Source organism: Hermetia illucens, chromosome 1 (assembly GCF_905115235.1).
Source record: "Hermetia illucens chromosome 1, iHerIll2.2.curated.20191125, whole genome shotgun sequence".
NCBI lineage: Eukaryota > Metazoa > Arthropoda > Insecta > Diptera > Stratiomyidae > Hermetia > Hermetia illucens.
In genome coordinates this window covers 71,044,593-71,072,568 of record NC_051849.1, presented here as the reverse complement: position 1 = coordinate 71,072,568, position 27,976 = coordinate 71,044,593, and the positions used below count along the sequence as shown (strand labels likewise).

The 27,976-nt window shown below is 40.1% G+C and overlaps 1 protein-coding gene and 1 long non-coding RNA gene across 3 annotated transcripts; one reads left to right on the top strand and one right to left on the bottom strand.

Annotated features, from left to right (window-relative positions):
• Positions 1–545, bottom strand: LOC119654106. The gene is made up of 2 exons (XR_005249789.1): positions 392–545; positions 1–338 (listed from the first exon to the last, which is right to left on the bottom strand). It is a non-coding gene; the product is annotated as an uncharacterized LOC119654106 (long non-coding RNA).
• LOC119654091 (protein tamozhennic) lies at positions 446–27,968 on the top strand. Of its 2 annotated transcripts, none has more exons than XM_038059258.1 (7): positions 446–583; positions 17,078–17,209; positions 17,276–17,475; positions 17,813–17,992; positions 24,275–24,362; positions 24,430–24,507; positions 24,563–27,967. In XM_038059258.1, the coding sequence occupies exons 2-7, from the start codon at positions 17,086–17,088 to the stop codon at positions 26,569–26,571; spliced, it is 2,679 nt and encodes an 892-aa protein (XP_037915186.1). In that variant the 5' UTR covers positions 446–583; positions 17,078–17,085; the 3' UTR covers positions 26,572–27,967. The 2 variants fall into 2 exon arrangements, with proteins under 2 accessions (XP_037915186.1, XP_037915192.1); XM_038059264.1 differs by lacking the exon at positions 446–583 and adding an exon at positions 11,279–11,761 and having other exon boundaries at positions 24,563–27,968.
• Positions 27,969–27,976: the final 8 nt, after the last annotated feature.

Sequence of the window (27,976 nt, the reverse complement as noted above, 5' to 3'; positions counted from 1 at the left end):
TTCTCTTTTTTCATATTTTAATGGCATACGAATAAGTACTAATTGGATTAGAAAATTATTATAAATTATGTTGGACTATTCAGAACGCTTCCCTTTGAAGTGCCTACGTATAACACTTCTTAAAATTCATTCAACACCAGCATTATAACAGTTTGTTGTGTAATTTTGACATTTGCGAAAGTTAGAAGTAAACATGGCGACATGACGTCTTGGAATGTTGCAGAGTCGCGAATAAAGTGAATTTTTCTCAGAAAATATCGTTCGTGTAGTCGATCCGGTAAAGTATTAAGTGCGCCGACACAATCACGAATCCAAACGACAATGTGAGTGGAGTGAATCTAAACGGAACTGTGATAATTTCGAATGATAAACGAATTCGCGAAAAGCCAACCTGAAGAAAGTTGGGGAGGAAATAAGACGTCTCGAGTAATAAAATTTCGTGTGCATCGAGCAATATAACCATCCCGATATTATTTTAATGGCCAGCCGTGAAGGGAAGAGTTAAAGTGGAACGAGCGTGTGATAGGCACAAAGAAAACAAAACTATTTTTGGCAACAGTCCCGAGTGGTTCCGCATTGAGAGGTATGGATGACGGATTTTATTTTGACGTTCTTTTTTCGCCTGGGTGGTGGGCACAATGCATCCCGGCCGCGACGAGCTCTCGCTGACGTAGTTTATAATTAGATGATTTCTGATCTGAATTCGATTTCTGTAGTTGCAGGCGATGTTTTGTTGTCTGAATTTCGCAAGAATTGTGTCGCGCGACACAAGCGCGAATGCAATTCTGAATTGATGACAAATCAGGGATACCCGTGTGGAGCCCGCGCCCTGGAATTGGTTTTCGAACCGGGGCAGGATGTTGACGGAAGTTCCGAGCATGTTTTCTTTTATTTAGTATTGATTTTCATCCTCAGCATTTGACGTTGAATACGTTTCTGGTTGTGCAACTTGCCAACGTCGAGAATCAATAGAGGGCCCGAGGGAGTGCAAAACTGCCGAATAGAGACGGAAGGTCGAGCGCGGAAATCATCCCGATGTCGTTCACCCCAGCTAGTAGAGATTCGCTAACAATTTGTCAGGGAAACACGGTTATAGCTAGAAGTCATTGGTTGCAACGTAAGCAAGATCACACTTCACATTCCTCAGCAATTCAATTTCCATAATTCAACAATAATCCCCCCGTGCCGAGACCTGCGGTCGCTGTGACATTGTTTACAATACGCTGGAGCCGAGTGGTGGCACGATGATTCACCATCGATTTATTCGATCGTGACCAATGAATGATAATTCAGTGCAAGGGGGTAGTGGGGTAGCGGCGCAATCACTGGGGGATATTAGCAAGTAATGCCTCAGCTCTGCGTCTATTTTTTGCAGTGCGATAGCAAAACCCATATCTGTACTTCTAACTTTTGTGAAGTGATGAAGGCATGCGAACATTTATGAACTTTGATTTTGTCGTTTCTACTTTGAGGAGCCACAGTCACTTGTTTGGGCCATGCAAAGGTCATTTTTTGGATTGAGGGATACGCGAAAGTTTCGGAGCCCAATGTTTATTATTATGATTTAAGGTCTTATAATTTCCTTTGAAATTAGCGGCTATTCTATATAAATCCTTTAAGCATGCTTACGTCTTTGTAGTCATCGCAATTAATCGCGACATTCCATATCGAACCTTGGCCCCCGTTTTGGTTCGCCTGTAGTTGGTCGATTTAACGGCTGCTCATCTGGTTTGAAAACTGTAACAGTATTTCTACCCGCGTCGATTGACTTCCATACATACGAGACTTTCCTGTGGAGTGTCTGGCTGATGCTTGGTCTGGATTCAGCTGAATCGAGGTACATTTTGTATAAAAACTTTTCCCAGTTGCCGTTTTCCGTTGGAATATAACAAAAGGCATACATTGGTAGTTCGTTCGAAGTTTTGTGCAACTGGAGTGAGAATATCTGATCTATATTCACTATGGTGCAAAAATGGGTCAATCTCATACGAAAATGAAAAAAAAAAATACAATTAAAAATTATTTATTAAAAAATAAAAAATATAGTATTAAAAATCGAAATAAAAATTAATGAGTTTGTACTCTAAGAAAAAATTAGAACACCAAATATCATTGACCACTTAACAATTTTGTGGCTTTTTTAACATTTCTATTATCATCAACGGCGCAACAGCCGGTGTCCGTTCTAGGACTGCCTTAGTAAGGAACTTCAGACATCTCGGTTTTGTGCCGAGGTCCTTCAATTCATCATCATCATCAACGGCGCAACAATCGGTATCCGGTCTAGGCCTGCCTTAATAAGGAACTCCAGACATCCCGGTTTTGCGCCGAGGTCCACCAATTCGATATCCCTAAAAGCTGTCTGGCGTCCTGACCCACGCCATCGCTCCATCTTAGGCAGGGTCTGCCTCGTCTTCTTTTTCTACCATAGATATTGTCCTTATAGACTTTCCGGGCGGGATCATCCTCATCCATACGGATTAAGTGACCCGCCCACCGTAACCTATTGAGCCGGATTTTATCCACAACCGGACGGTCATGGTAACGCTCATAGATTTCGTCATTGTGTAGGCTACGGAATCGTCCATCCTCATGTTGGGGGCCAAAAATTCTTCGGAGGATTCTTCTCTCGAACGCGGCCAAGAGTTCGCAATTTTTCTTGCTAAGAACCCAAGTTTCCGAGGAATACATGGGGATTGGCAAGATCATAGTCTTGTACAGTAAGAGCTTTGACCCTATGGTGAGAGGTTTCGAGCGGAATAGTCTTTGTAAGCTCCTTCAATTCGATGTCCCTAACAGCTGTCTGGCGTTCTGACCTACGCCATCGCTCTATCCATCCATCATCTTCTTTTTCTACCCTAGATATTGCCCTTATAGACTTTCCGACTAGATCATCTTCATCCATGCAGATTAGGTGATCTGAATTTTATCCACGAGCAGACGATCCTGATATCACTCATAGATTTCATCGTCCACCCTCATGTAGGGGTCCCAAAAAATCTTCGGAGGATTTTTCTCTCGAATGCGGCCAAGAGATCGCAACTGTTCTTGCTAAGAACCCAGGTCTCCGAGGAGTACATGAGGACTGGCAAGATCATTGTCTTGTACAGTAAGAGCTCTGATCCCTGTATAGTTTTAATAATAATAATCTTTGGCGCAACAATCCAATTAGATCAGGGTCTGGTGTGTTAGAGCACTTCATTCAAGACCGTAACAGTACACTGTAGGAGACAATGTGGTCATCATTGCGCTCAATGGAGATTATTACCTTGATTTGATTCAGGTGCTCATTCACAGCTGAGTCGACTGGTGTCCGACATCTAGTCACGATAGCAAATCCCTCTGCCTCCAGTGAGATTTGAACCGCGACCTTCCACTACGGTAGCCCAGCGCTCTAACCACTTGAGCCAACCGTGACACGTGTATAGCTTTACTTGGATTTAATCGTCTTAGCTGTTATCGGTTGTGATTTTCGACTTTGGATAGGAGAAATTTTCAACGGTCTCAAAATTGCAATCTGCTATCTTTATTGTTCTCGTTTGACTAGTTTGATTCGATGTTGTTGATTCTTTCGTTTTTGGTACTGACGTTGCCACCATGTACTTTGTCTTGCCTTCATTGATGTGCAGCCCAATATTTCGCATCGTCTGCTCTGTACACTTGGGTTGTTCTTCCCATAATGTCAATATCGTCAGTGTAGGTCAGTAGTTGGGTGGATTTGAAGAGGATCGTGCTTTTGCGTTAACATCTGCATCGCGGATGACTTTCTCCAAGGCTCGGTTAAAGAGATCGTTGTTGATGTTGAATGGTCTCGAGAGTGATCCTGCTACTTTTGTCTGGCCTCGCTCATTGGTCAGGGTCAGCCTAGTCAGTCTTTCGTGACCGTATATAGTTCTGCTATCATAAGCGGCCTTGAAGTCGATGAAAAGATGGTGCAACTGATGGCCATATTCTAACAGTTTTTCCATCGCATGCCGCAGAGAGAAAATCTGATCTGTTGCTAATTTGCCTGGAGTGAAGCCTTTTTAGCCTTTTTTAGCCTACCAGAAATGAACGTGTCAGCTGGTGTAATCATTTTTGAGGCCCCCCTTTTGGCGTGAGAGTTTGGGACGATTTAGTGGGATTTAAATTATTTATAATTTTTATTACATGTTTTTTACCAATCCGCAATAATTTTGCATTTTCCCGGCTTGATTTAAATTCCTAGTCGTCAGAAATAGCTTCGATTTTTATTGCGATGCTAAGGGCTCTTGTTTTAACTAAATCATGTTGAATAGCTTAGCACGAGTTTAAACAATGATTATAAAAATTAATTTTTCGTTAGAATAGTGATAGGGAGAAAAATAATGTTAAAAGAACAGTTTCTGGATTGGTCCAAAATTGAGTCAATGCGAGGCTAGAGTTCTCTTTTAAGAAAAAGGGGGAAGAAAGGAAGGGAGGCATAATTTCAAACCGAATGAGTTATTCGAACTATATAGAATATGATAATAAATAATTTTTTTGCTAACTCCAGCACATGCGCTATAAGAAGGGAATCTTTATACATTTAACCAACGTTGACTCATTTTTGCACCATACTGTATGTACATAAACCTGCTTAAGAAATCTCCAATCCGGTGTGAAGGAATTGAGGCGCCTATCGGATGATTTGCAGTGGCGTTACACTGTATTTCACCGGTTCCCCTTCAAATTCTTTACCTTTGGAGATAAAAATGAGGTATGGTAACATTGGGGCTCTGTTGCAGGGCTAACAGCTTCTCTATTACCTTTGGGAATGAAACTCTAGTGACATGAAGATAGTAACTAACACGATTGAGAGTCGCTCAATAGCATCAGGTTCGTCGCCCCTAGAGGTTTGGCGGTTGGTTATGCCATCAATCAACCAAACGAACCGAGCAGGGAACAGAAGCCGACTTCATAACGTGTTTATAACCCGTTTTGCGGAACTAAGTCATGCTTCGGAACAAAATGTTGTCAACCAATATCGGATGATAGTGTAAAATAATCGAGTTGCCATACCACCGTGGCAGCAAATTTTCGAAGAAGTTTCTCTTCGCATCGGTGCGTAGTCGACTGCGACTGATTAAAGAGCAATTAAAATCTTCCCCCTCTAAAACACTCCATGAAGCCAGTAGTCAGAAGAAGTTGAGTAACTGGGAATGTCGACTCAACTTATAATGAGGCCTTGAGGGTATTCCAGGTCGCATTCACAGAATATACTGAGCTTCTCCCAGACGCCAGGCCAGATTTAAAAACTAAAGTTTACTTCTGCCATTAGTAACCCCATTGCTGCCGTTGACAGAATTTTGGGTGATCGTTTGGCTAGTGAGATTCCTGCGGTAGAGGTTCATATCTTGTTCTGCGTTGCAGTTGGCATGGTTATCCGTCTCCACAATCAACATTTTGGAGCGAATAACAGAATTATGTGTAGGAGCACTTTAAACTTCTGAGTGTTTCGACTCAACAAAAGATTTGAAAAGTTGAGAAAGGGTATCGATCCTGTTGCGCAAGCGCATCTACGAAATCCATCACAAAGTATGTGCTAAAATAATCCTGGAACGCATCAAAGAATATCTCGAAAGTTTGATCGACAGAGAGCAGGCTGGTTTCCTCTCCGGATTCTCTTGCATTGACCATGCCAACATCCATTTTGGAACAGTGTTCGGAGTTTGGATCTTTGCTGCCTCTGCTCTTTATCGATTTCGAGAAAGCTTTCGATAGTCGAGAAATCAATATTCATTATTAGAGCTACATATGGTGACGCAAAATTTCACGTGCCATGAGATAAAATCTCAGAGGATTTTGGTGTAGAAAGCGAGAGTTGCATTTTGTCATCGATATTATTTCTTCTTGGTGATGATCCTGGAAACGTGGTTTCTTCCGATGGTGGCACCGAACTGTATGTTGCGCGACGCATTAAGAGCGTTAGACCCGCGTTCTCTGTCCTGTCTAAAATCTGGAAATGCAATTATTTCGGTCTCGGGTCTCGGGAAGACGTGGGGAGCTGAAGGCCATTAAGAGGTTATGACGAATGATGGCGCGTAGGTGTGGTTAAATGCCAACCATCTAGATACCATGTGCGTGTACTACCATAATTTTAGGGGTGGGTGGTTTGTGAGACCTGGCCCTTGAATTAATTGAACTCTTTTGGGCAGTTGCTCCATATTTTATAGTTATTATCATTTGTTTCCCTTTTATTGGTTACAATTTATTTTTTTTTAATTGTAGATTTGAGGACTCCCTACACATTTTAAATAGGATTAGGTGATTAGGTACTAAAATACCGACGTTGAATTTTTCGCTAGTCCTTCGTCGGGCTAAATTGGTCCCGTCATCCAAGATCTGAATCGCTGACACATCTGACGAATAATCTTAAACAAAATGTTTTCATATTTTCTGTGAACATTTTAATAGCGGCTGGAATTATTTTTGAATAGCCTTATCCTAATTTTTCTGCGTCCAGTGCTGATGCCCTTTCACCCATGCCAGACGATTTTCTGGCATCGTAGCAGTCAGCTCCAGCTTCCTTAAAGATCGGCAAAGTCTCAACTCCACTTTTGCAAACAAACCGTCATTTTTCTGTGAACCGTCGTACTATCAAAAATTGTTAGTCCAAACACTTTAAAGGTGTAAATTTTTTTCACAGAATATGGTCATGTGAGGTATCAAATGAAAGGGCTCCATTACTTTCTGAAAATGTATAATATAGAGAAATGAGGCCTCAAAATGTGTGCCCCAATAAGTGAAGGAGGTCTCGTTTTGAGAATCTATCTAACCAAAAACTCTCAGAAACACAGTAGTGCATTTCTACGACGCCTAGGCTCCAACATACATCCGTTTCTGATGTCTGCACAAATAAAGTTCATAATAGTATATTTCCATATTTTAGAAATTTACACGGAAACCACCCTTAAGTTCGCCCTAGATGTACAAAATTTGCGTAAAGAATCAGATAATGCACAATTTAGTCAAGGAAATGCAGCTATTATTAACAAAGTTATAGAGGGTTCTACAGTCTGTCAAGTAAGAGCGTGGTCGACTTCATCGATAGGTAATGGAAGATTTCGCTCTAATTCCTTCGCGAGCCGATAGAGGGAAGCTTTGTCCTTGATGCATTATCAACAAAGATTCAGTTGTCGTTTATCTTTTGAAAGAGAATCACGTTAAGCGCCATGAGTGCTAAGTACGCGTCGCGCTACGACGCTGTTCCTTTGCATCCACCCGAAAGATCCCAAAATGTCGCAATCAGCGGCTGCTTAATATATGAGAAAGTCGAAGGCATATTTGTACAAAAATGGATACAGCGATATAAAGTGACTAAAAATGTCGATGACTTACCAGAACGTGGCTCGATAGGAAAAGTGAACAAAAAAGATGAAAAAAGAATAGTGAATCTGTTTTCGCAGAATCCTGCTTTAACGCTGCGGCAAGGACAAGCAAAATTAATGGCAAAAGGTTTAGATATATCCTACGAAACTATCCGAACCCATCTTTGTACTCATGATCTGAAATGGCGCAACACAATGACGAAAACATGAACATGAAAAACATGTGACAAAGCGACTCGCTTGGGCGCATGAGAATATTGATAGAGATTTTGAAAATGTCATTTTTACTGATGAACGTTTTATATGGGCACGTTCTGTCCTCACGCGAGCCTGGTCATCTTCCACCAAGAGGCTTGTTCAGCGGACCGTAAAACATGGAATAAAGGTGCATCGTTTGGGCTGCTTCTCAAAGCGGGGATTCGGCACTTTGCACCTCTTTACTGGCAACCTAAATGCCGAGAAAATGATAAAAATCTACAAAAAGGCTTTACTGCCATCTGCCAAACGATGGTTCATCACAAGAAATGAAGATTGGATTCTGCAGGAGGACAACGATCCTAAACACCGCAGCAAGGTCTGTACTCAGTGGAAGACTCAATCTGGCATCGTTACATTGGATTGGCCGTCGCAGTCGCCCGATGCAAACCCTATTGAAAATGTGTGGGCATATATTAAACGGAAGCTTCGTGGAAGACGCACATACACTTTCAAGCAGTTGTCTTACGAAATTCGTCGGATCTGGAGATCCTTACCACTAGAATACGCCGTCAAATTAGTAGAAAGCATGCCTCGGAGATGCCAGGCAATTATCGACGCCGGTGGTGACTGGACACATTATTGACCAAATTGCATCATTGTTTGTAATGTGTACAATGAATATATGTATATGAAAGTTTCATCAAATAATTTTTTTTATAAATTAACACGACCACGCTCTTACTTGATAGACTGTAACTTTGCATTTTTTGCTGAATTTCGTGCATTCTACAACGTGTATGACGTCATTAAACCACATTAATTCGTCAATACCACAACAAAGTGAGCTCACATGAATGGGGGGTCACAAAGAAGTATTTTGTCTTAGTTTTTTAGTCATTTGTATGTGAATATCAATTACTCCAGACAGACATGTGTGCAGGTATGTATATACGTGCTAATGAAGTTTTCGGGTAATGTCTAATTTAGATAGTTATATTATACATATTTATATTTACATTAAACTAGCGGTATTCAATATACGTACTTTATATGTACATATGTACATATGTATGGTTTTGTACACGAACTAAATCGGAAATATGGGTACGATCAATTTATATACCTGTATATAAGCTCTTATCGTACAAGACTATGATCTTGCCAGTCCTTATGTATTCCTCGGAGATCTGGGTTCTTAGCAAAAAAAACTGCGAACTCTTGGTCGCGTTCGAGAAAAGAATCCCCCGAAGAATTTTTGGCCCCCTACATGAGGATGGATGATTCCGTAGCCTACATAACGACGAAATCTATGAGCGATACCACGACCGTCAGGTTGTGGATAAAATAGGTTACGGTGGGCCGGTCACTTAATCCGTATGGATGAGGATGATCCCACCCGGAAAGTCTATAAGGGCAATATCTATGGTAGAAAAAGAAGACGAGGCAGACCCTCCCTGAAATGGAGCGATGGCGTAAGTCAGGACGCCAGACAGCTTTTAGGGATATCGAATTGGTGGACCTTGGCGCAAACCGGGATGTCTGGAGTTTCTCATTAAGGCAGGTCTAGATCGGATACCCGTTGTTGAGCCGTTGATGATGTATATGTACACGGTAATAGGCAGTGTGTTTGTTTAGGGTGAGGATAATATCTAAGTTTGGAAATATATGAAGGAATATGTTGGATTTGTAGCTATATACGGATGGAAAAATGTGTGTAGAAGTCTCTTACATAAGATGAACACTAATCCTTTATACCCGAATCGTGAGTTTCCGTTATTCCGACTTATTTCTTTATTTCTTCACTCAATCGATCCAATAATGACATGCAATATTCGGTATTGATAGTTTTACGTTCGCATAGATAGTCGAAGAATAAAATATCATGCGCGCCTCAAAATACGGATGCCATAACCTTGGCCGCCACTGCTGTCCACACAGCGGACTATCGTTTTGATTCAGGTGTTCAGGTGTGTAGTGGTGAATTCATGTTTCCTTAAGATAACATGTTCTTAACAAAATTTTATCACGATAAAATGGAAATAATTTTATTGTAAGAAAATTAGCATACTGCCTTTGGAAAGCTATTGCTTTCACAAAACTAACTCTATTTTCAAAAACAAGCGTTTGATTCTAGAGTGAATTCCCAGCTGCGATTCAACGTTTATTCTAATGCTCTAGCTATGGTAGGCTTTGAGTTATAGGTTACAAGTGCGAATTGTGAAACGACTTTTTAATCTGCAAATTTTACGTGCTTTTTGTAATTTTAACCTTTTGACAGCCTTTTATTTTTCATCTATTATTTATACTGTATTGTATGTGTGGCTTTTTGCTCGATACCTATGCAAAAATTCAGCTGTGCAAGAGTCAGTCGCTTTTGACGAAAATTTGATAGGTTTGACAGCCCGCCCACGTCTTAGTATTCCAGTAGGCCATCAGACTGTCCGGCTGTGGCTTCACCGCTTCATATATTCAGCTTTCCATTTATTTATTGGGAGCGATTCTGAATTCTTATCGAGCCTGTGGTGCCCGTTCACCTTCATCCCATTTGTTTTGCTCTTGGGGAATTGCAGCAGTTCTGAAAATAGACGTTGAGATGTTTCGACAGCGCTTGAAGTAGAAGCTCAAATTCACAGGTTGTTAAATCACCGTATTTTCGGTGTGGGTGTTATTCTTCTCATGTTTCAGCAACTCCTGAAATAGAGGCTCTGATTTTTTCTGTCTCCAGTGGCGAGTCTCGTTCTTCAGATATTTCAGAAACTCTACTGGCTGACAGTTGTCGTACATGTCTGGTTGATCTTCCTGTGGTTGATTTCTGCGTGGTATTTTCAATAGTTTTCAAAATTTGATATCTCACCGGACACCACCAAAATATTTTCCATTAAAAGCCACATATATATATATCAATTATCATGGTAACGGGGTGATAGGTGCAAAATTTTTCTGTCGCAGCGTCATCTGGTGGCTTCAGGATATTTAATTATTTCCCGCGAATATGATTTGATATGCGATTCACTATGTACGATTAGGGGTCATTGCTTACCAAGCTTTTCATGATTACCGTATAATGAGCTTCGGTGATGCTCTTGCAGAAGGGTCCTCTAGGTTGTTTTTCAGGTTACTCACCATTGACTTGCCTGATTCTGTTGCTTGTCGGAGGTTGATGGCTATATCGTATGAAGTTTTATTCCAATATTTCACAATGATGGATTTGTTCAGCTGGTTTGTCCCAATTAGGAATTAGATCTTTGGTTGCCGACATCTGCAGGTATGACCGCATCATCAGTTTCTTGCATCCTTTAAGCTACAAGGAATGATAGTGCTCAGTTTTCTGTTGCTATTCTCTGAAATATTTTGTTGAAATTTGACTAGAATTTTCGAATTTGATTGCGTAACTGTAATGCTGCTTCCACTTTATTTTGGTTTTGTTTATAAACAAAACGGCCGTTTGTGCACTACGTTGAATGTGTGTTCTTTTCAAACATTCGATTTTTATTCGCACGAAAGATCTTGAAATACTTGATATTTGCGCCTCGTCATAATCACATATTTCCGTAAAATCGATCAAATAATACAGAATCTGATAAGAAAGGTTCGTTGTAGTGAGATATTTGAGTTCAGCGATTCTTTGGATGTGTTTTATATGTGCTATAGAAACAATGCATGTTTAAAACGATTTCATATGAACAATAATCGCTTTTGTTGCGTGTAGTGGATTTAAGTAATTAAGAAGAAAAAAATCGTTTGATAAGTGAGTACAATAGTTCATGTTGAAGTGAATTAATGGGTTAATTGGGGAGTTCCCCCGTAAATAGAGCTCATAATTAAAAAATGGGAAGCGCGGATAATACCAGGTTATACTCAGATATGAAACTCGTGGTTTGCAAGTTTATAAAGTTATGTTATTCGAGGCTGGAGATTTATTTCAAGTGCCTTGTGAAAATTTTAAGGTGTGATAAATAAAACCACTAGAATCGGCTGTCTTGTAAACGTAGAATGAGACTTCCTTGTGCTCGTATGAGTGTGAATACGGCTTTTTGTCTTCATTGAGAAAAATATATTTCTTTTTCATGGAATGATACCGTTGTCCAAAAGTGCACGGTCGTAGAAATTAATCAAGACAAAAACTGGTTTGATTATTATTCATAATTTTTTAATCGAAATACACAAATAGTAATTATGCCAGGTTCGTTTTACTGTTGGTTTCGCTGACCAACTTCATATAAAATGATACTTAGGTAGGTAAATTCTTTGATTTTCATTTTGAATTTCATGAGGCACGATGGGTAACATGTGTATAGGGTGGGGAGAGACTCAGTCTCAGATCACTCAGAGGATAGTGTACCGCATAATCGCATAATTTCCCGTATCACACCACTTGTCTAACGTAGCATCTTCGTCTTCGTTACCGCGAGGTTCATTGTCAAACAGTCAGTCAACACTCAGAACCATAGCAACAACATGTTGAATAACACTGGGGTAAATTTTGAATTTGACACGTTCGCCATTTCATCCAAGTTGCATTGATGCGTAAAGTAATTTCATAACGGAGTTCACCAATGGCTGATAGCATTGATCCGAGATATTTAGATCATTTAGTTCTGGGTAGGTTACTGCCACTAACAGCGATAGTTCCTGTTTCATTAGGCACGGTTGACAGAAATTCTGTGTTATTCAGATCCAGTCTCAGATCGTAGTGCATGAGGCGATCATTTCATCTTTGAAGTTGTTCGAGACAGCTCTGCTATGAGACGCTAGGAAAGCATCATCTGCATAAACCAGTGTGACAGTGTCCACAACAAGAACAAAGAGGAGTGGCGAGAGGGCGTTTCTTTAATGGACACCGACGGAAACACGGACTACCTTTTCCCATTTGTAGTAGTGTTTGTGATATTGCAGGAAGAACAAATTCTTCCGTTGAAATCTGGTCGAAATATTCTAGTCATCTATCCATCGTAGCTCGTTGATTTGTACCATTTTCTTATTAACGCAACAAAGTGTTCGATATTCTGTGTGTGTTAACAAGTCGATAAAGATAACTCTCGCCGTTTCGAGTGTCCAGTTCACCCAAGAAGACTTTACACAGGGGGAGCAACTTTAGCGGCAAAGGTGCAGGGAATCTGATCGTGCAGCTTTCGGGTAGGGACGAGGTAGGAAAGTGGTATTGGTGTCACGATACCTCATAGATGGGTTTCTTGTGTATATTTCTTCATCTTATCTTAGCAGGAAACGGATGGGGAGCAAGCATGGATCAATGGGCGAGAATGTTGCGCGTGTTTGCTTCCATCAATCTTCCCATAGAGGAATTTTGAAGCGTCATTCGCTCAGTGATTTCATTAAGATCTATTACAATCAATCCGAAGTGAATCTTTAAGCAAGCTCTGCTTTTGGTTCCCGCTGGGATGTGGGAAGCCATAAACAATGTGCAATCTTTGATGTTATGAGATATTCTTTGTTTGACTTTGTTTTCTGACGAAAAACCTACGGTAGAGATTAAATATGTATATCGGTTGATGAACTGCTTAGTAGGTTTGATGACTCCGGGGGTTGCATACGCCACTTTATGAATCGTGTTTTTAGCTTGATTTGCTCATGATGTTGAGGTGCGATGATCTCTTAGGGAATGGCTTCATAGTCAGTGGCGGTTATAAAGGGCTTGAAGATAAGGCAATCGTTTGATGAACCATATATTTACAAGTACATGACCTTGTGTCTCCGCAAAATCGACGTTCGTCACCCTTACTGCGTGCTCCAAACCCCTTTTCTTTCATGGAACTTGTTGTCGTCTGCCTTTTCACCCACATGGCCCTTAAAATCGCTTGCATTGACGATATAGTCATCGGTGTGCTCGTTACAGGTCTTTGAGTCGAGCAGTTGCCAGAAGGAATCACATCAGCTCGATCTGTGTATGGTGCGTTTATGGCGAAGAAGTTAATTGTGCGTTCAGGTGATACAATAATGAGCTTCATCAGCCGGTCATAAAATCGCTTGTCTTCTTTAATGGCATCACAGAAACTCTCAGAAATGCAAAGCCAAAAACATATTGAGTGTGTGGATTACCAAAAAAGAAAAGTTTACAACCACTTTTGCCACTTTGTCACCTTTGGTACCAATATAGTTTTTTGTCGAGCACAAATATCAGTGCGTCTCTTCCGAAGGATTCTTGCGAGTTCCTTCGTCTTTCCAGTGAGGGTGTTAATTTTTAGCGTGCAGACTTGTCGGCTGATTTAAATGCTCTAACACATCTCCAAGGCTTTGTATACAACACTATAATTTTTTTTTTAACGACATTGAATGCATAATGGAGTAACTCCAACTAGACTTTATTTATATCTTTCCCTGATTTCATCATTATACTTTCGTTTTGCTGAGGATAGTACATTGCCTCAAAACCTCCCCCTTTATCTGGAGTTGGGACCTGCATGCTGCACACACATAGTAAGTGTTCCGCAGATTTTGCTTTTGGGTTACAGGAGGAACAAATATCATCTTGTGACACTCCAGCTAGTGTATTAAGGCCGGTCAAAATGTCCATGGGACTTCTTCACTCCATAGGGTCTTTGAATTGCCTCCTTGTCGATATTGCGAACAGCAGTAGATTTAGGAGTTCTATTCTGGATGGGTGTAACGAGACGCTAACATCTGCCTCGAAAGGGGCTTCTTCTCATAGGGTTGGAGAGCTTCGATATGATCCAGCTGTCGTTCGACAGTGGGAGAATTATTCTGCTGATTGGACGGCAGATGTCTTGAATAGTCGATTAAAGATGCTCCTTTCTCAGGCGGTTGTCAGCTATGTTCCACGCTGACTGCGAACTGTGGAAGTGGATCGATTAACTTTATCGCTACGATGGCGGTGAACGTATTGTGCTCAAGCTGTGGTATTGTGACAAATCTAAAGAAGTGTATCGTGATATGCGCCGCGACAAAAGGGAATTTACTATTGCGTTGGTCTGGAAAGCGTACGCGCCGCAAGTTACAATGGTTACAGAATCGTATACTGCATCATGGACGGATTTTCTGGTGGTGGCAAATCTTTCGAGATTCAGAGATTTTAACGATCGGTTTCTCATTAACAGCAATGCGCAGCTCAACAGGTGGTAGGATCACTTGATCATAATTGTCAATCATACAACATGTGTGGAAGTTCTACCTCATGTGAATGAAATGGGTAACTATTGTAACATACGGATGCGGACCAATCGTTCAAGTTGGAGTCAAAACATTTCTGCAATCAATATGCTCAAGCCGAATCGCCGGTCTTGATGGTCTACCTATAGAGTTCTTCATCACTGTTTCTGCAGAGCTGCTATTTCCACTTTTGCAGAAAACGTGGGATTTTGCGATTTTTCCCACTAGTGGAAGAAGCGAATGATCGTCGAGATTGTGAAGATCAATCGTTGGATATGGTTGGAATTCACCTATTACTGAAGTGTATCAGGCCTATATACCCCGATGATATGTCTTAGACAAGTATTGACGACGGTGTCGAGCATTTAAGTAACAGTTGTGTAGAGTAGCACATGCCCCCATATCAAGACAGAAAGAGCATTAGCACATAATATTCTCAAGTTGACTTTGGTATTGAGATAACTGCACCTCTAGACTTTAGACAAGACAGTGAAGGCGGATCTAGGTATGTTAGTGCGTCCAGCGTCATCAGCTCAGTTCATCCGCAGATGCCACCCTACCCATATATACAAATTGATCGGCGTCTTTGGTGCTATGTCTATTAATGCAGATAGGAAGAGTGTGATGATCCTCTCGTTTCAAATTCAGAGCTATTTAGCCAAGGTCCATGCCTCGATGAGGGAGTAAATAGATATCATCAAAAATGAAAATTTTGTTTGGGATGAGCTTGTCCTGAGCCCACCATGTACTTGATGGCGGGCTGCACATATTTGAGAAGCAACTTACTTTTGCAATGAGCCGACTACTCTTTCGTGGGCAAGCGCCCAGTACTTTTAAAATTTTTTATAATATTGGCTATGCGGTTTTGATTGCAGGGCAGAGGCGATCTGATCAGACGCTGCCTCAGCGCCTTTACCCTGCGGAGCAGGGTGACCGAAAGCGGCAACAGGTGGCATTTGACTATTTTAAACCATGCGGTGGATTTCGTCGATGTTGCCATTCTCGGTCCTCTAAAATCTTCATCATCTTTGTGTATGTATTACTATGTTTAAAGGTATTGAACCACTTACAGATCATTGTTTTCACGAAGACAGACTCGCCGTAATAGTTTTCAAACCATTTTTTGGTTTGGATAGACTCGAAACCCCTTATTGTCTATGTTTTGCATATCAACGTCAACACATTGTGTTCAAATTTTACAAGGAAACTTCTGAATGTTGGCACTATTCGAATATCATATGGGATTTTTCCTACACCTTATATTTCAGCCCGCGGACTTATCACCCCAAGGATAGAGGATGTGAAGGTTCCTCATTTTCGTATAAGGAACCCATACATATGCATATGGAGCGCATGGCTGTCACCTGTCACCTCATCCTTATATTGGCTGCGAACAGACAAGCTCACAACCTCCAATTTTTTTAGATAATAGTTTAGGGAGCAGTGTTCCGTTAGAAGTCCTACTAGGGCTAGTTTAAGAGCATCTGCTATCAGCTCTATTTCAAAAGGCTTCAATTACCTGATAACAATGATTGAAAATTGGACTCATCATTTTTCTCCTTCAGTGATTACGATTATATGTTTTCTTCAGAAGGACTGGAGGAAGGAAAATTCGCAAATTGTGTGATTTGCACGATCTTATTCACCTGATATTGGCCCACGGATTTCCAAATGAAAGGCGGCCCGAGTTGCCGTTTTTTCAAGTGTCAATTATACTAAGCATGTATACATTGTTAGTCGCTTTCTGTGCCATCTGTAAACGAATGAGATATTTGAATGGTCTCAAGGTCCGAGGGCGGCGGAGTAGTTTTCATTACACTATCACTATGTATTCTTGGGTGGCTCGGGCTACATATAAAAATTTTTGGTAGGCAATCACCTGCGAGGCATAAAAACTTGATTCAATTAGAAGAATAATTAAGCTTCTGAGGTTCTTTACTACGAAAGTGTAGGAAGAGCTGACTTCCTGACATGAGAAAATTACAAACAGTTTCCTTTCTTAATGCACAAAGATTTTAAAATTTGCCTTTATTTGTCGTTATTTGCTTGCTGGTTTTGTTGCTTGAACCTGAAAAGATTCTTTTCTTGGTCATGCGGGCAGCAGTGACTGCCCAAGAGAAGACCAACCTTGATGTGGTTATCGAGTAATTTGACGATTCATGGGGAGCGTTTCGCGTCCGACTTCAAAATGAAAAGGCAAATTGTCGATCCATCCTAAATCATCGCAACTTATCTAGAAAAATCTCGGATCACGATCGTGAATTACATTGAATGTAAAAAATTATTCCTTTTAGTTCAATTTCTGCGCCCATTTTGGGACAAATTTGGTCGGGGAATTTAGCCATCTTACAATAAATAGTCACAAGATCTTAAAAATCACGAGGTTGAAAAACAAATACTGATCTACTACTCTCATTTCTTTACAGAATTCACTATGTCTGACTTCATGCCTCGGGATCTTCTTCCCGATCTTTGGGAAGAGATATTACAGAGGCATTGGAACTATTTAGACACTGAAGAGGGTATGCAGAAGCTCGAAGAACGAAAGAAACTTGAAGGTATTTACTTTTGAAATCAATTGGCTGAGAGGTGGTTAAAGCAGGTATTTTCATTTTCTCTTTCAGCTTGCTTTAAAGAATTCTTAAGCATAGTTCCACACGATCGAAAATTTTTCCTTCCCGAAACAGCACATGTCTTGAAGAAATCGATAAAGGAAATGGACGACTTTTCAGCTTACAAAGCAATGATGGGATTTGAATCGATTAGTCAATATGCAAATAATTTATTTACGAAACCTTGGAGGAAGGAGTATAGATATATTAAGGTATGTGGTGGACCAACGATGATGAACATTCTGATGATCTGATAGCTTTGCAAATATATTTGAATGGTTTTATAAAGTGGAGACGTAGTGAAAAACATGAGCCTTTGGCATTATGTGTCGCTCACTGTATTCTATGTGCAATGTTCTGTTTCTTGCATGATGTTTAACGTTCGTAATAACTTTTTATAATTTGCCTCATCTTGTGTTTCATATATTAGAAGCTTAGGTTGACAATTCAAAACATCATATATGATCTATAAACATTTGATATACATATCTATCTACATTAAACTTTTCGTCGAGCGAAAATCATATTATTTTTTTGTGCATTTTTCAGATGTATTCTGGATTTTATGCACACGATATTGGTGCAAATCTGGTAGACGCTGATAAGTTATTCGAGGCAATGGGTTATAAAATATTGCCAGATCAGACGTTAATGCTTGACGGGCCAATTTGCCCCGATCAAGTGACGAATGTGTCGCGTGATGCCATGGCTGCGTATGTTGAGTGTCAAGTAAGTATAAAATAAGATCAAGAAGACTATACACAGGAGGTGAAACTGGTAACAAGTCGGGAAACCGGAAGCTAGACGCTTCAGGTATGAAAGGTTTTGTGTATTTGTTTTATAAAGAGATTTGAATGTGCATTTGTCCCATTAGCATATAGCACGTAAAATATATTATGTGAAAATTTCCACTTTCAAGTGATATTGACATTCATAGCCTTGAATTTGCAGAGAAGCGATAGTTTTGACCTAGCATAACTTTGTCAGTAATAGTGCGTTTTTCACCAACTTTGGCAGGATGATGATACTGTAGCCTATATCGCTAAATTTTGTGATTCTAGGGTGAAATTAAGCTGGGTCTTCCTGTCAACTGCTAAAAATTATAGTGATGTACTATTATTAACTTTATTTGAACAGATATCGGTATAGAGAGTATTTCGGAGGCTAGGCACCATTTAGTGGCAGCCCCCTGATTTTTTTCAGATTTTTCGGTTGAGTTGTTTCTGAGAATGGGTTCGTTAAAAAAATGATCACTTTCAACCCCCCGCACTCCCCACCTTTTTAATAAATGTCAAAACTAAGACCGGCTTCGGCAGGTACTAACCGAGACCTTTAATTTGATACCCCACATGATTATATTTGATGAAAAAAAAATTACACTCCCCCTTTGCATATATGGGGACCAATTATATTTGAACCTTGTTCTTTGACCACTCAGCTATCCGGACACTACCCCTCAATAATAATAATAATCGTTGGCGCTACAATCCATGTTGGATCAGGGCCTTGAAGTGTGTTAGAGCACTTCATTCAAGACCGTAACGGTACACTACAGAACACTGTAGGAGGCAATGAGGTCAGCATTGCGCTCGCCCGAGATTGTTACCCTGATTTGACTCAGGTACTCATTCACAGCTGAGTCGACTGGTATCCGACGTCAAGTCACGATACAAATCCCACTGCCACCAGCGAGATTTGAACCGCGGCCTTCCGTATGACAACCCAGTGCTCTAACCACTGAGCTATCCGGACAACTACCCCTCAAACTCAGCCGAAAACGCCACTGGTTATATGTAAAGGGTTTCACGGACCACACCTTCTCACCAAATTTCACGACAATCAGTTCGAGTAAATCGGGTATGATAGACAGACAGACAATGAATCGGGGGTTTTGTTTTACAAAAAAACTTTAAAAAGGAGGACCAAAAATGAATCATTCGGTTTGAGCCGGCCAAGTCAAGATTACAGTACGTTCTACGCATCTGTTAATGTATTGTGTGTCGTTTTCCTTCTGTGTGCGAATGTATATAATAAGAAAACCAGTTACAAACAACCAATAGGACAATTTTAAAGTATAATATTATTCGGATCGCCGCCAGCTTCGATTGATTTTGGCGTGCACTAACACTATGACACAACTGAGAACCAATTCCAATGAATATGCGCAGAAGACAATAGCGATCTTGAGTGCCCATCGAATGTTATCTTTTTTGTTCCGCAAAAATTCAAAGCTTGCCTAGGCAGTTTCACCTCCTGTCTTCTTGAATAAGATAAATGTTTATAGTAGTTAGTGAATGTTTAAATTTCCGCTCTATTTCAATATCACTAAGAGGATTGTGAAACGCACTGAAGAAGGAGACATTCGGTTTCTGAAATATCAATGTATAAGGGGAATTGTATTTGCAAGGGGGAACTACATTAGGATCGATTTTTTATTGTATAGATCGTTAACTTAGCTATTCCAACAAAAGTTTCAAAACGAAATTCGTGTTTCTTTAGATCTTATGACCGTAGAATTGAGCGATTATCGAGTACAGGCTCAGGCGGAAGCGCCCCAGAAGTAGTCGTTTTATATCCTTATGTAATCTTGTAATGCTACGTAAATAGTGGATTTATAGGTACTTGGCGTCAGTCCCTTCTACCAGTGCAATTGTATTTGTTTGTAACTACGAGTGAGAAGTGTCTTCATATCCGAAAGCCGACTTTTCAAACATTTCACATTTTCACATTTGCGGAAATTCTAACTCAAAAAGTAATATATTGATCATTATGAAATTTGAAGTTATGATTTTTTGCATTACTTGTAAAAAAAGTAATGAAAATTGAATTGTTTTTTTCGACAGTTGCAAAACAACATTGTAGTGTTCATCGGTCGTGATTTTCGACCCTAGATAGGAGAAACTATCAACTGTCTCAAAGTTGTAGTCTCTTGTCTTTATTGTTCTCATTTGACCAGTGCGATTTAATGTTGTTGTTTCTTCGTTTTCTGGCGCTGACGTTGCCACCAGGCCCTTCGTTTTGCATTCATTAAGGACCAGCCCAAGATCTCTCGCCCCTTGCTTGATCTGGATGAAGGCAGTTTGAACGCCTCGCGTTGCTCTTCCCGCTGTGTTGATATCGTCAGCATTGGCCAGAAGTTGGGTGGACCTGAAGAGGAGGGTGCCTTTCATTTTTTCCAGGGCCAGATTAAAAACAATGGATGATAGGACATCCCCTTGTCTTAGACCGTTGTTGATGTCGAATGGTGTCGAGAATAATCCTGCTCTTTTTATGCTCTCGCACATTGGCCAGGGTCAGTCTAGTCAGTCTTATCAATTTAGTCGGGATTTCGAATTTTCATGGCCTTATACAATTTTACCCTGGCTATGCTATCATAGGCGACCTTGAAGTCGATGAAAAGATGGTGCATCTGATGGTCATATTCCAACAGCCTTTCCATAGCTTTCAGCAGAGAGAAAATCTAATCTGTTGCTGATTTGCCTGGAGTGAAGCGTCTTTGGCGTGGGCCGATGATGTTCTGGGTATATGGGGCTATCAGGCTTAGCAAGATAGCGGAGAATATCTTATAGATGATACTCAGCAACGTGGTATCTATGTAATTGCTGCACTGCGTGATATCCTTCTTTGCCAGTCATCGTACATTGATTGCTTGGTGTAATTGTTCCAGTTCATTTAACTAGTTCTGCTCTACTTTCATCATATCTTGGCGACCTGTGGTTCTTTATCCCATAAATTCCATTGGCTGCGAAGATCATTTGTCGATGTTTCAGCTCCAGAACCTCTGTTGATTGCAGTTAATGCGACATCCATTTACTCTTTATAGGTGTTACGAAGGGCTTTGTTTTGGCTGGATTCAGTGTTCCCGTTAGCTGAATGTTTGAGGGGGTGTTAGACGGCGGAGTTATTCGGGTCCGGAGCTCTATGCGAAGGAGATAGTGTTCCGAGTCTATATTGGCCTTCTTATATATTCTGACAGTCATCCAGGCTAAGAGGTTGCGGCATTCGATTAGCACAATTTTTGTGCGATACTGCTAATTGAACATTCCGCAGTACGTTATCATTGGTGTTTTTATGTAAGCTATGGGAGCCAACCTATCGCCTGAATATGGGCTCCATCTCTAATTGACTATTAAAATCTCTATTTTGATATCATACCTGGAACAGACGTTGAGAGTTCGTTATATTGCTTCGTAGAAGGTATCCTTTTCCGACTCTGGGATCTCCTTTGTAGGGTCGTGAACGTCAATGAGGCATAAATTTGTCTCGGAAGCCCAGAGTGCATAGCCTTTCGCCAAAAACAGCTGATTCCATTTTTTGACTGACTAAGAATATATGGTTTATTGGATGGCCACTATAATATATGATGTAATTGCTCTTCTTCAAGAAACCGGTCCATGTCCAGCGCATCTATTGTAAAGTTATACTGGGACGGGGGATCGGCTAGCTGTTGGGCAGCATTCGATCTATACAGGGACCGCACGTTCCATGCGCAAATCGTTATTTCGTTTGAGCTGCCGGGTTCTGTAAATATTTAGTATTTATCTCGGTAAATATTTAGAATTTCGGTCTAAGATTTTTGCAGTAAACTCTCAACTCAAAACACATATAAAAGAAAAATTTGTTTTTTGAAAAACCGCCACATAAAAAAAACCCTTAATGAATATCGAATCGGATCTCTTATGTGGATAACTTCGTTGTAAAATCGTATTTGGATTCCATGGGGAAGTTAGAAGCTTCTGACTAGTATCATTTCACCTTTACGAAGAATCATTGGAGTGTTCTGCTTTGGCGAAAGTTAATAATAGAAATTTCATAAAACGGTTGGTAAATTGCAAGCAGTTGTGGCTTTCTATTCCCAATTCCAACTCTGCTATGGGCAATATGTCACTCTAATATAATTTTCAATACACAATAGACCGCAAATAATAGTATATGCGCTTATGTATATGCTTTCATTGCGGCTTATAAAAAATTAAGTTCAAGAATGTAATGTTTAATAAAACGTGATTGTTTTATTTTATGTCATATTTTCGGGGTAAATCTTCAATAGCGGAACCCTCTTGCTCTGTGAGTTGGGATTAAGAATACCCTCATAGGTGGCTAAAATGGGTAGACATTTGTGGGCTAGCAAACTGCAAATTTCGATTCCGGTTCAGGTTAAGCAGCATCACAATTATACAGGGCCATCCACCAAGGGAGACTCGATATAATTCAATAATGCAATAATGGGCAGAACATCGAAGGCGTCGATCAATTTGTACATCTAGGAATCGTTTTGTTTGCATTAAACTGGATGTCGCTCGATGCGTTAGCAGCGCTTTCTGTCTAAAATCTGTTGGAAACGGTCTGTGTTAATTTTTGTAGTACCCTCGGTTTTGCGACATGGACGATATGTCATTCGCCTTTCTCAAGGAAAATCAACCTAACAATTAACCGCTTTTCCCTAAACTCAAGAATCCAACAAATTTCAATTTGAATTAAATTACAATTCTTTTTTTTGAGGATTGCGGGGTCCTAAGTCCGCATCCACTTGATGTCAGATCGGACCAAATTCAATTGCCATCGAACATTGACCAAGAAAAATGTACGTTGACCCTTTTTGCTGACACATCGACATCGATTGACCTGGGTTAGAGCGAATGTGCATGCATTTAACCATGCAGAATGCTGAGCCGACTTTGAATTTGAACTTCAGAGCCAGGGTCGTCGAAATCAGAAATGAATGTAGCCAGGAGCGGCTGATGGGATGGATAGCTTATGAGTTGGGGGTGATCGATCTTTTGAGAAGGAGGAGGTACTGCGATCGTGGCTTCGTGCGGTTTTGTTCTTGGAAGCAGGAATTCCGCGGCAAGTCAAAGCCAAAGGATCGGGATTCGTGCAGTGGGAGCAGAAAGGTTCTCATACATGCAAAAGGTGGGTGTACCTTTTTTTCCATTGAATATAGTCATGTGGGTTATCAAATGAAAGGTCTCGGTCAGCACTTTCCGAAGCGGGTCCTAGTTTTGATATTTCTTGGAAAGGTGGGTAGTGTGCGGAGGGCCGCACCAACCGAAAAATTTGAAAAAAATGAAGAGGCTACCACTATATGGTGCTACTATTATTATATTACTATAGTTTTTAATAATTGACTGCTAAACCCCTCTAAGTTTATCCTAGAATCACGAAATTTTGGGGAAATCGCATTACTAACAAAGTTATAATAAGTCAAAGTTGCCGCTTTTGTGCAAATTCAAGACTTTTAATGTCAGTATCACGCGAAAGGGGATTTTCTCACATAATATATGCATATATTATGTGCTAGGTTCTAATGGGATAAAAATACACTTAAATGTTTTTATAAGAGAAATACACAAAACCTTTTCTATCTGAAGCGTCCAGCTGGACAGTTTCCCGACTTGTTTTTATCTAATCGTTTGGTTCATGGGACCCACTCGCTCAAGATGGTTGACGAGTGGGTCGCCCCAAGGGAGTACGGACTTTTTGGGAAGTCCTGGTGGAGCTGAAGCGTATTTCAGTGAAGCGGGAACGATGACGCATAAGTGTGGTTAACACGCTAGATCCCACCAAGGGCTGTTTTTTATGTAGGGGTCTAGAAACTGTTGCGCTACCCTCTACTTCGCGCGCTAATGTTAGCGGCAGTTCTTTGAGTACCCCCGGCTTATCTACTAAGCCAATCCCAAAATACCGAAGATTCCTGGATTTTCAAATGATCTGATGTTTCAGCTGAATGTAGTATTGGGTTCAGTGTCCATCGACGTATAAATTTTAGTTGAATTTGGATGAATTACGACGGTTAGAAGGCGGAAACCACAGTAGGTTACGTTTGTTTAGTTGGTTGTGCAAGAATACGTTGTTGATTGTTGGTAGCATAGCGGTGGCCAATAACCTTTTGGGAATCACAATATTATCTTTTGTTACGGTTATTTAGGAATATTTGATAAAAAGAATATGTTTTGCAGATATGACACAAGTTGGTCGCTAATTTTGAATGGAACTATATTTATTTTTTAGATTATGAAACAAATATTCCTGGGACTGACTGCTAGTGAATTGTCTTGTTCATGGCAAGATATTTTTAATTTTCGGGAAACTCATATCGGTAAGTTGACAATTTTATGTACATTCTTATTTGATGGATTTGTAAAGTCACAATCATTATTACATAGGAGGTGCATCACAAGCAATACGAGCAATGACTTACGCAATACATGAAAGACGGTATAAGAAAGAAAAGCTAAACGCAGGTAAGTTTTAACTCTTATTTCGTTGAATTAGTTTGCAAAGGGGTATTTTATGTAGATAATTGCTATGGAGCCGGAATCCAGCAATCACAACCTCAACCTCAAATGATTCCTTCGTGCGGATTATGTGCGCATAGTTGTCACGCTACATCTCAGATGCCACCTGTAGCGAGTGCTTGTAATCATCATCCAATGCAACCACAGCAACCAGCTGCTCAATCTACAACACAATATCCGGGTATGTGCAGTATTCATTCACAACCTACACAGAATATTTATATGCAAAACGCTGTTATGGGGGCGCCACCTCCAGTTCCACTTCACTATAAAGCACCTGGTTATGTTCCGCCGCAAATGTCACATTCGAAAAGTCTGGAACATTATGGAGAACATGTTAATACAACGGCGGGAGGGCTTCCCCACCGACATTCTTTTGATCAGCCATATGACAATGGCGGCCGGCCGCCTTATGATGGAGTTTACGACTGTGTCGATGGGTACCAAAGTTGCAATTTCAGTGCATACAACCACCCTTATAATCGATATCCGTTGCCATATAATATATCGAGTCAGTTGAATAATCACTTTCCCAGTCAATGTGCGGCTGCAATGAATAACGTCAATCAGTATGCACCCCCGCCACCGCCTCCGCCCCCAGCAGTGGTGGTGCCATGTAATCATAAGGTTGCTATGCCGGAGCAACCGAACTTTTATGGGAAACTGCAACCAGATCAAGTGTACGGGGACTGCAATGGTTACCTGAAAAAGGCGCAGGATGTGTATAATAACCATGGAAGTGGTAATGTAAAAGATAATGCACATTCACGGCAGTACACCTACGGATCAAACGGTCGTTCGAACGAGCAGCTGATTGATCTAGATGATAGACCTCAAAATGAGTTGCAGTATAATCGTAATCTTAATAATTTCGACAATTACGATCATCCGCCGAATGGACGCGGCTATAAAGTGAAGCAGGCACAGCAGAATTACGATGTTTCCCGTGCACCTATGAACAATCATACATCAAAGGATTTGTATAATAGAAACTATGAAGAGCTTGATGATATTCCTACAAACAATGCTACCTATGGCGTGAGTGACCGGAAGTCAGCTATGAAAAAACCCTCAGATAGATACGCCAGGAACGCAGAAATTCTGCAACAGTATGAAAAAGCAATAGACAATAATGATTTATCGCGATCTCGGGACTACGATAACTACCAGGATACCGTAGATACGGGGGGTCACATTGTGAATGGCGCAAACTCTGAAATTTCTAGGTCCCATAACAAAGATCATGATGGAGTGGGATCGTTTGAAACATGGGACTACGTTTTCCAGAATCTTGAAAAACATGGTTATTCAAAAGATTTGGGTGATAGAGGTGATTTACTGATGCGTGGCCTCGATTTAGACTCTATGAATATCGGAAGTGCCAGTGAAAAGCGACGGAGTCGAAATATGGACTCACAGAAACGATCGGTGGCCAACGATTCAAGTACGAGTGCGGCAATGAAATCAAAAACATTAGAGAAAGCCGACCTTGCAAAAGATATAGTCAACTTAAAGCCAAAAGTATTAGAGAAATCTATTCTAAAACATGATAACGATCTGGTAGTGCAAAAGGCAGCAGTGACAAAATCAACACAAGTACAAAAGCCAACTCCTGCTATGTCGACGCCAGCAATGCAAAAACTGAAAAACACGAAATCTTCAAACACTACTATTGAAGTAAATGGAAGGCAATCTCTTACTTCGAATACTGCAATAACGACGGCAATAGGCGGAAGCGGGGCAGGAGTGGCGAATACTCGCCGGCAATCATCTAATCATCGTGCATCCGGATCCGGTTCAGTACCAAACACTTCGTCAGGTGGTGTCGCGAAGGTGGAAAACAATCAACAGCAAACTTCTAATTCGGCATCAAATATTGTGACAAATTCGAGTGAGTGGAGTTGTAGGTTTTGTACTTTCTTAAATCCTGATACGAAACGTATTTGCGAGATGTGTTGTCGTAGTAGAGATTTTATATCGGATGCAAGTAATGCACCAACTTGTGTATAAAATTTATGCAATATGAAGTAATGAATACGTTTAATATGATTTTGTCTAGATTAAGGTGATTTCTGGTTGGGATTGCGGTAGGGAATAGCGAGACTATCAGAAAGTAAATACGAGAGAAAGGCAATATCACGTGGGCCGAAGATTACTGGAGATTCGGGAGAGGATAAAATCTTATTCATTTGACCAGTCGGTGCAGAAATTATGTAGTAGCATCTAGTTTAGAGGCATTTTGATCGCGTAAAACACCAGGTTTTGCTCGACATTAAAGTCTAGAAAGTGCTAGATAGACAAAAATTGATCCCTCGTAGATTTCTTATTCAATTGGAAAAGGTTCAAAGTTCAATGCGGGCATTGAGTTGTTATAATGAACTTGTATACTTTTGAAAATAGTAAAAGTTTGTCCTAGATAATAACATTCGCTGGTACATCGGTTTTTAGGTAGCTAGGTCAGTACCTCGATTAGTTTTTTATTTCAAGTTGACACCTTATATCGAAATTCCGAGCAGGCTATCCTCGATTCAATGTCTTGCCATTGTAGTAGAGTTGTATATTAGAGTAGTCATTCGTCCAGCGAGTACCATTTAAGGGACCAGAAATCACAAATCCAGGCAACTTCAGAAAAATAACAAAAATAACTAAAACACCTTAGCAACACCAACTTACAAATAATTGGCGTACTGAAAAAATTGAGTACGCGCTCATGAAAGAGAAGAAAATATTCATTATTGCAAAAGTCGTCGTGCATATAAAAAAATTCTCTGAATTAATCAGATCTAGAGTTTTTCTTGTAAAGAAAACTATAGAGAAGTATGAAACACTCCCATTTCGTGCCTCCTTTTAAAGTGTTAAATTAATATCTGTTCGGTTTTTCGTTTCTTCGATGTAACACCAAAGTAAAATGTAAAAGAAAAATCGTGAAATATTATCTCTAGTTTAGTTAACTCTGACTATGCTTGTTTGCTATTGTAGTTATTTTTGTATTCACCTCTAAATTAGTTGGCCCATTTATGAGCAACAGAAGAAAACGAAATTTTTGGTTATTGTTAATATTATCTGGTTATGTTTGTAAAATTTTGGAATATTTCATATAATATTTTGATGCTTGTGTTATTATTTATGATGATTTTAATTGTTGTAAAGTATTTACTAATTTTTGTTGATCATTTGTTTATATTTTTATAAGTTGTAAGATAGTGGAAACCTATTTAAAAAACGCATGATAACTAGGAACTGAGATTACATGAAAATTTTACTATTTAAAATTAAGTTTTTTCTTCCCTTGCCTAATTAATTTCCTTGCGCATCGAACAGGTATCAAGCGGAGGAGGTATATAATGTATATGGTACATTTATAAAAGCAAAGATGAAGTTGCAAGTAGACGGAATTTATAGATTTTTGCATGAT

What these genes read in the sequence shown, in the direction of transcription:
- LOC119654091 (XM_038059264.1), top strand. Translation starts at nt 17,086, where the DNA reads ATGTCTGACTTCATGCCTCGGGATCTTCTTCCCGATCTTTGGGAAGAG. An exon ending in AGGAGTATAGATATATTAAG is followed by an intron (nt 17,476 to 17,812) that starts GTATGTGGTGGA and finishes TGCATTTTTCAG; the next exon opens with ATGTATTCTGGATTTTATGC. An exon ending in CTGCGTATGTTGAGTGTCAA is followed by an intron (nt 17,993 to 24,274) that starts GTAAGTATAAAA and finishes TTTATTTTTTAG; the next exon opens with ATTATGAAACAAATATTCCT.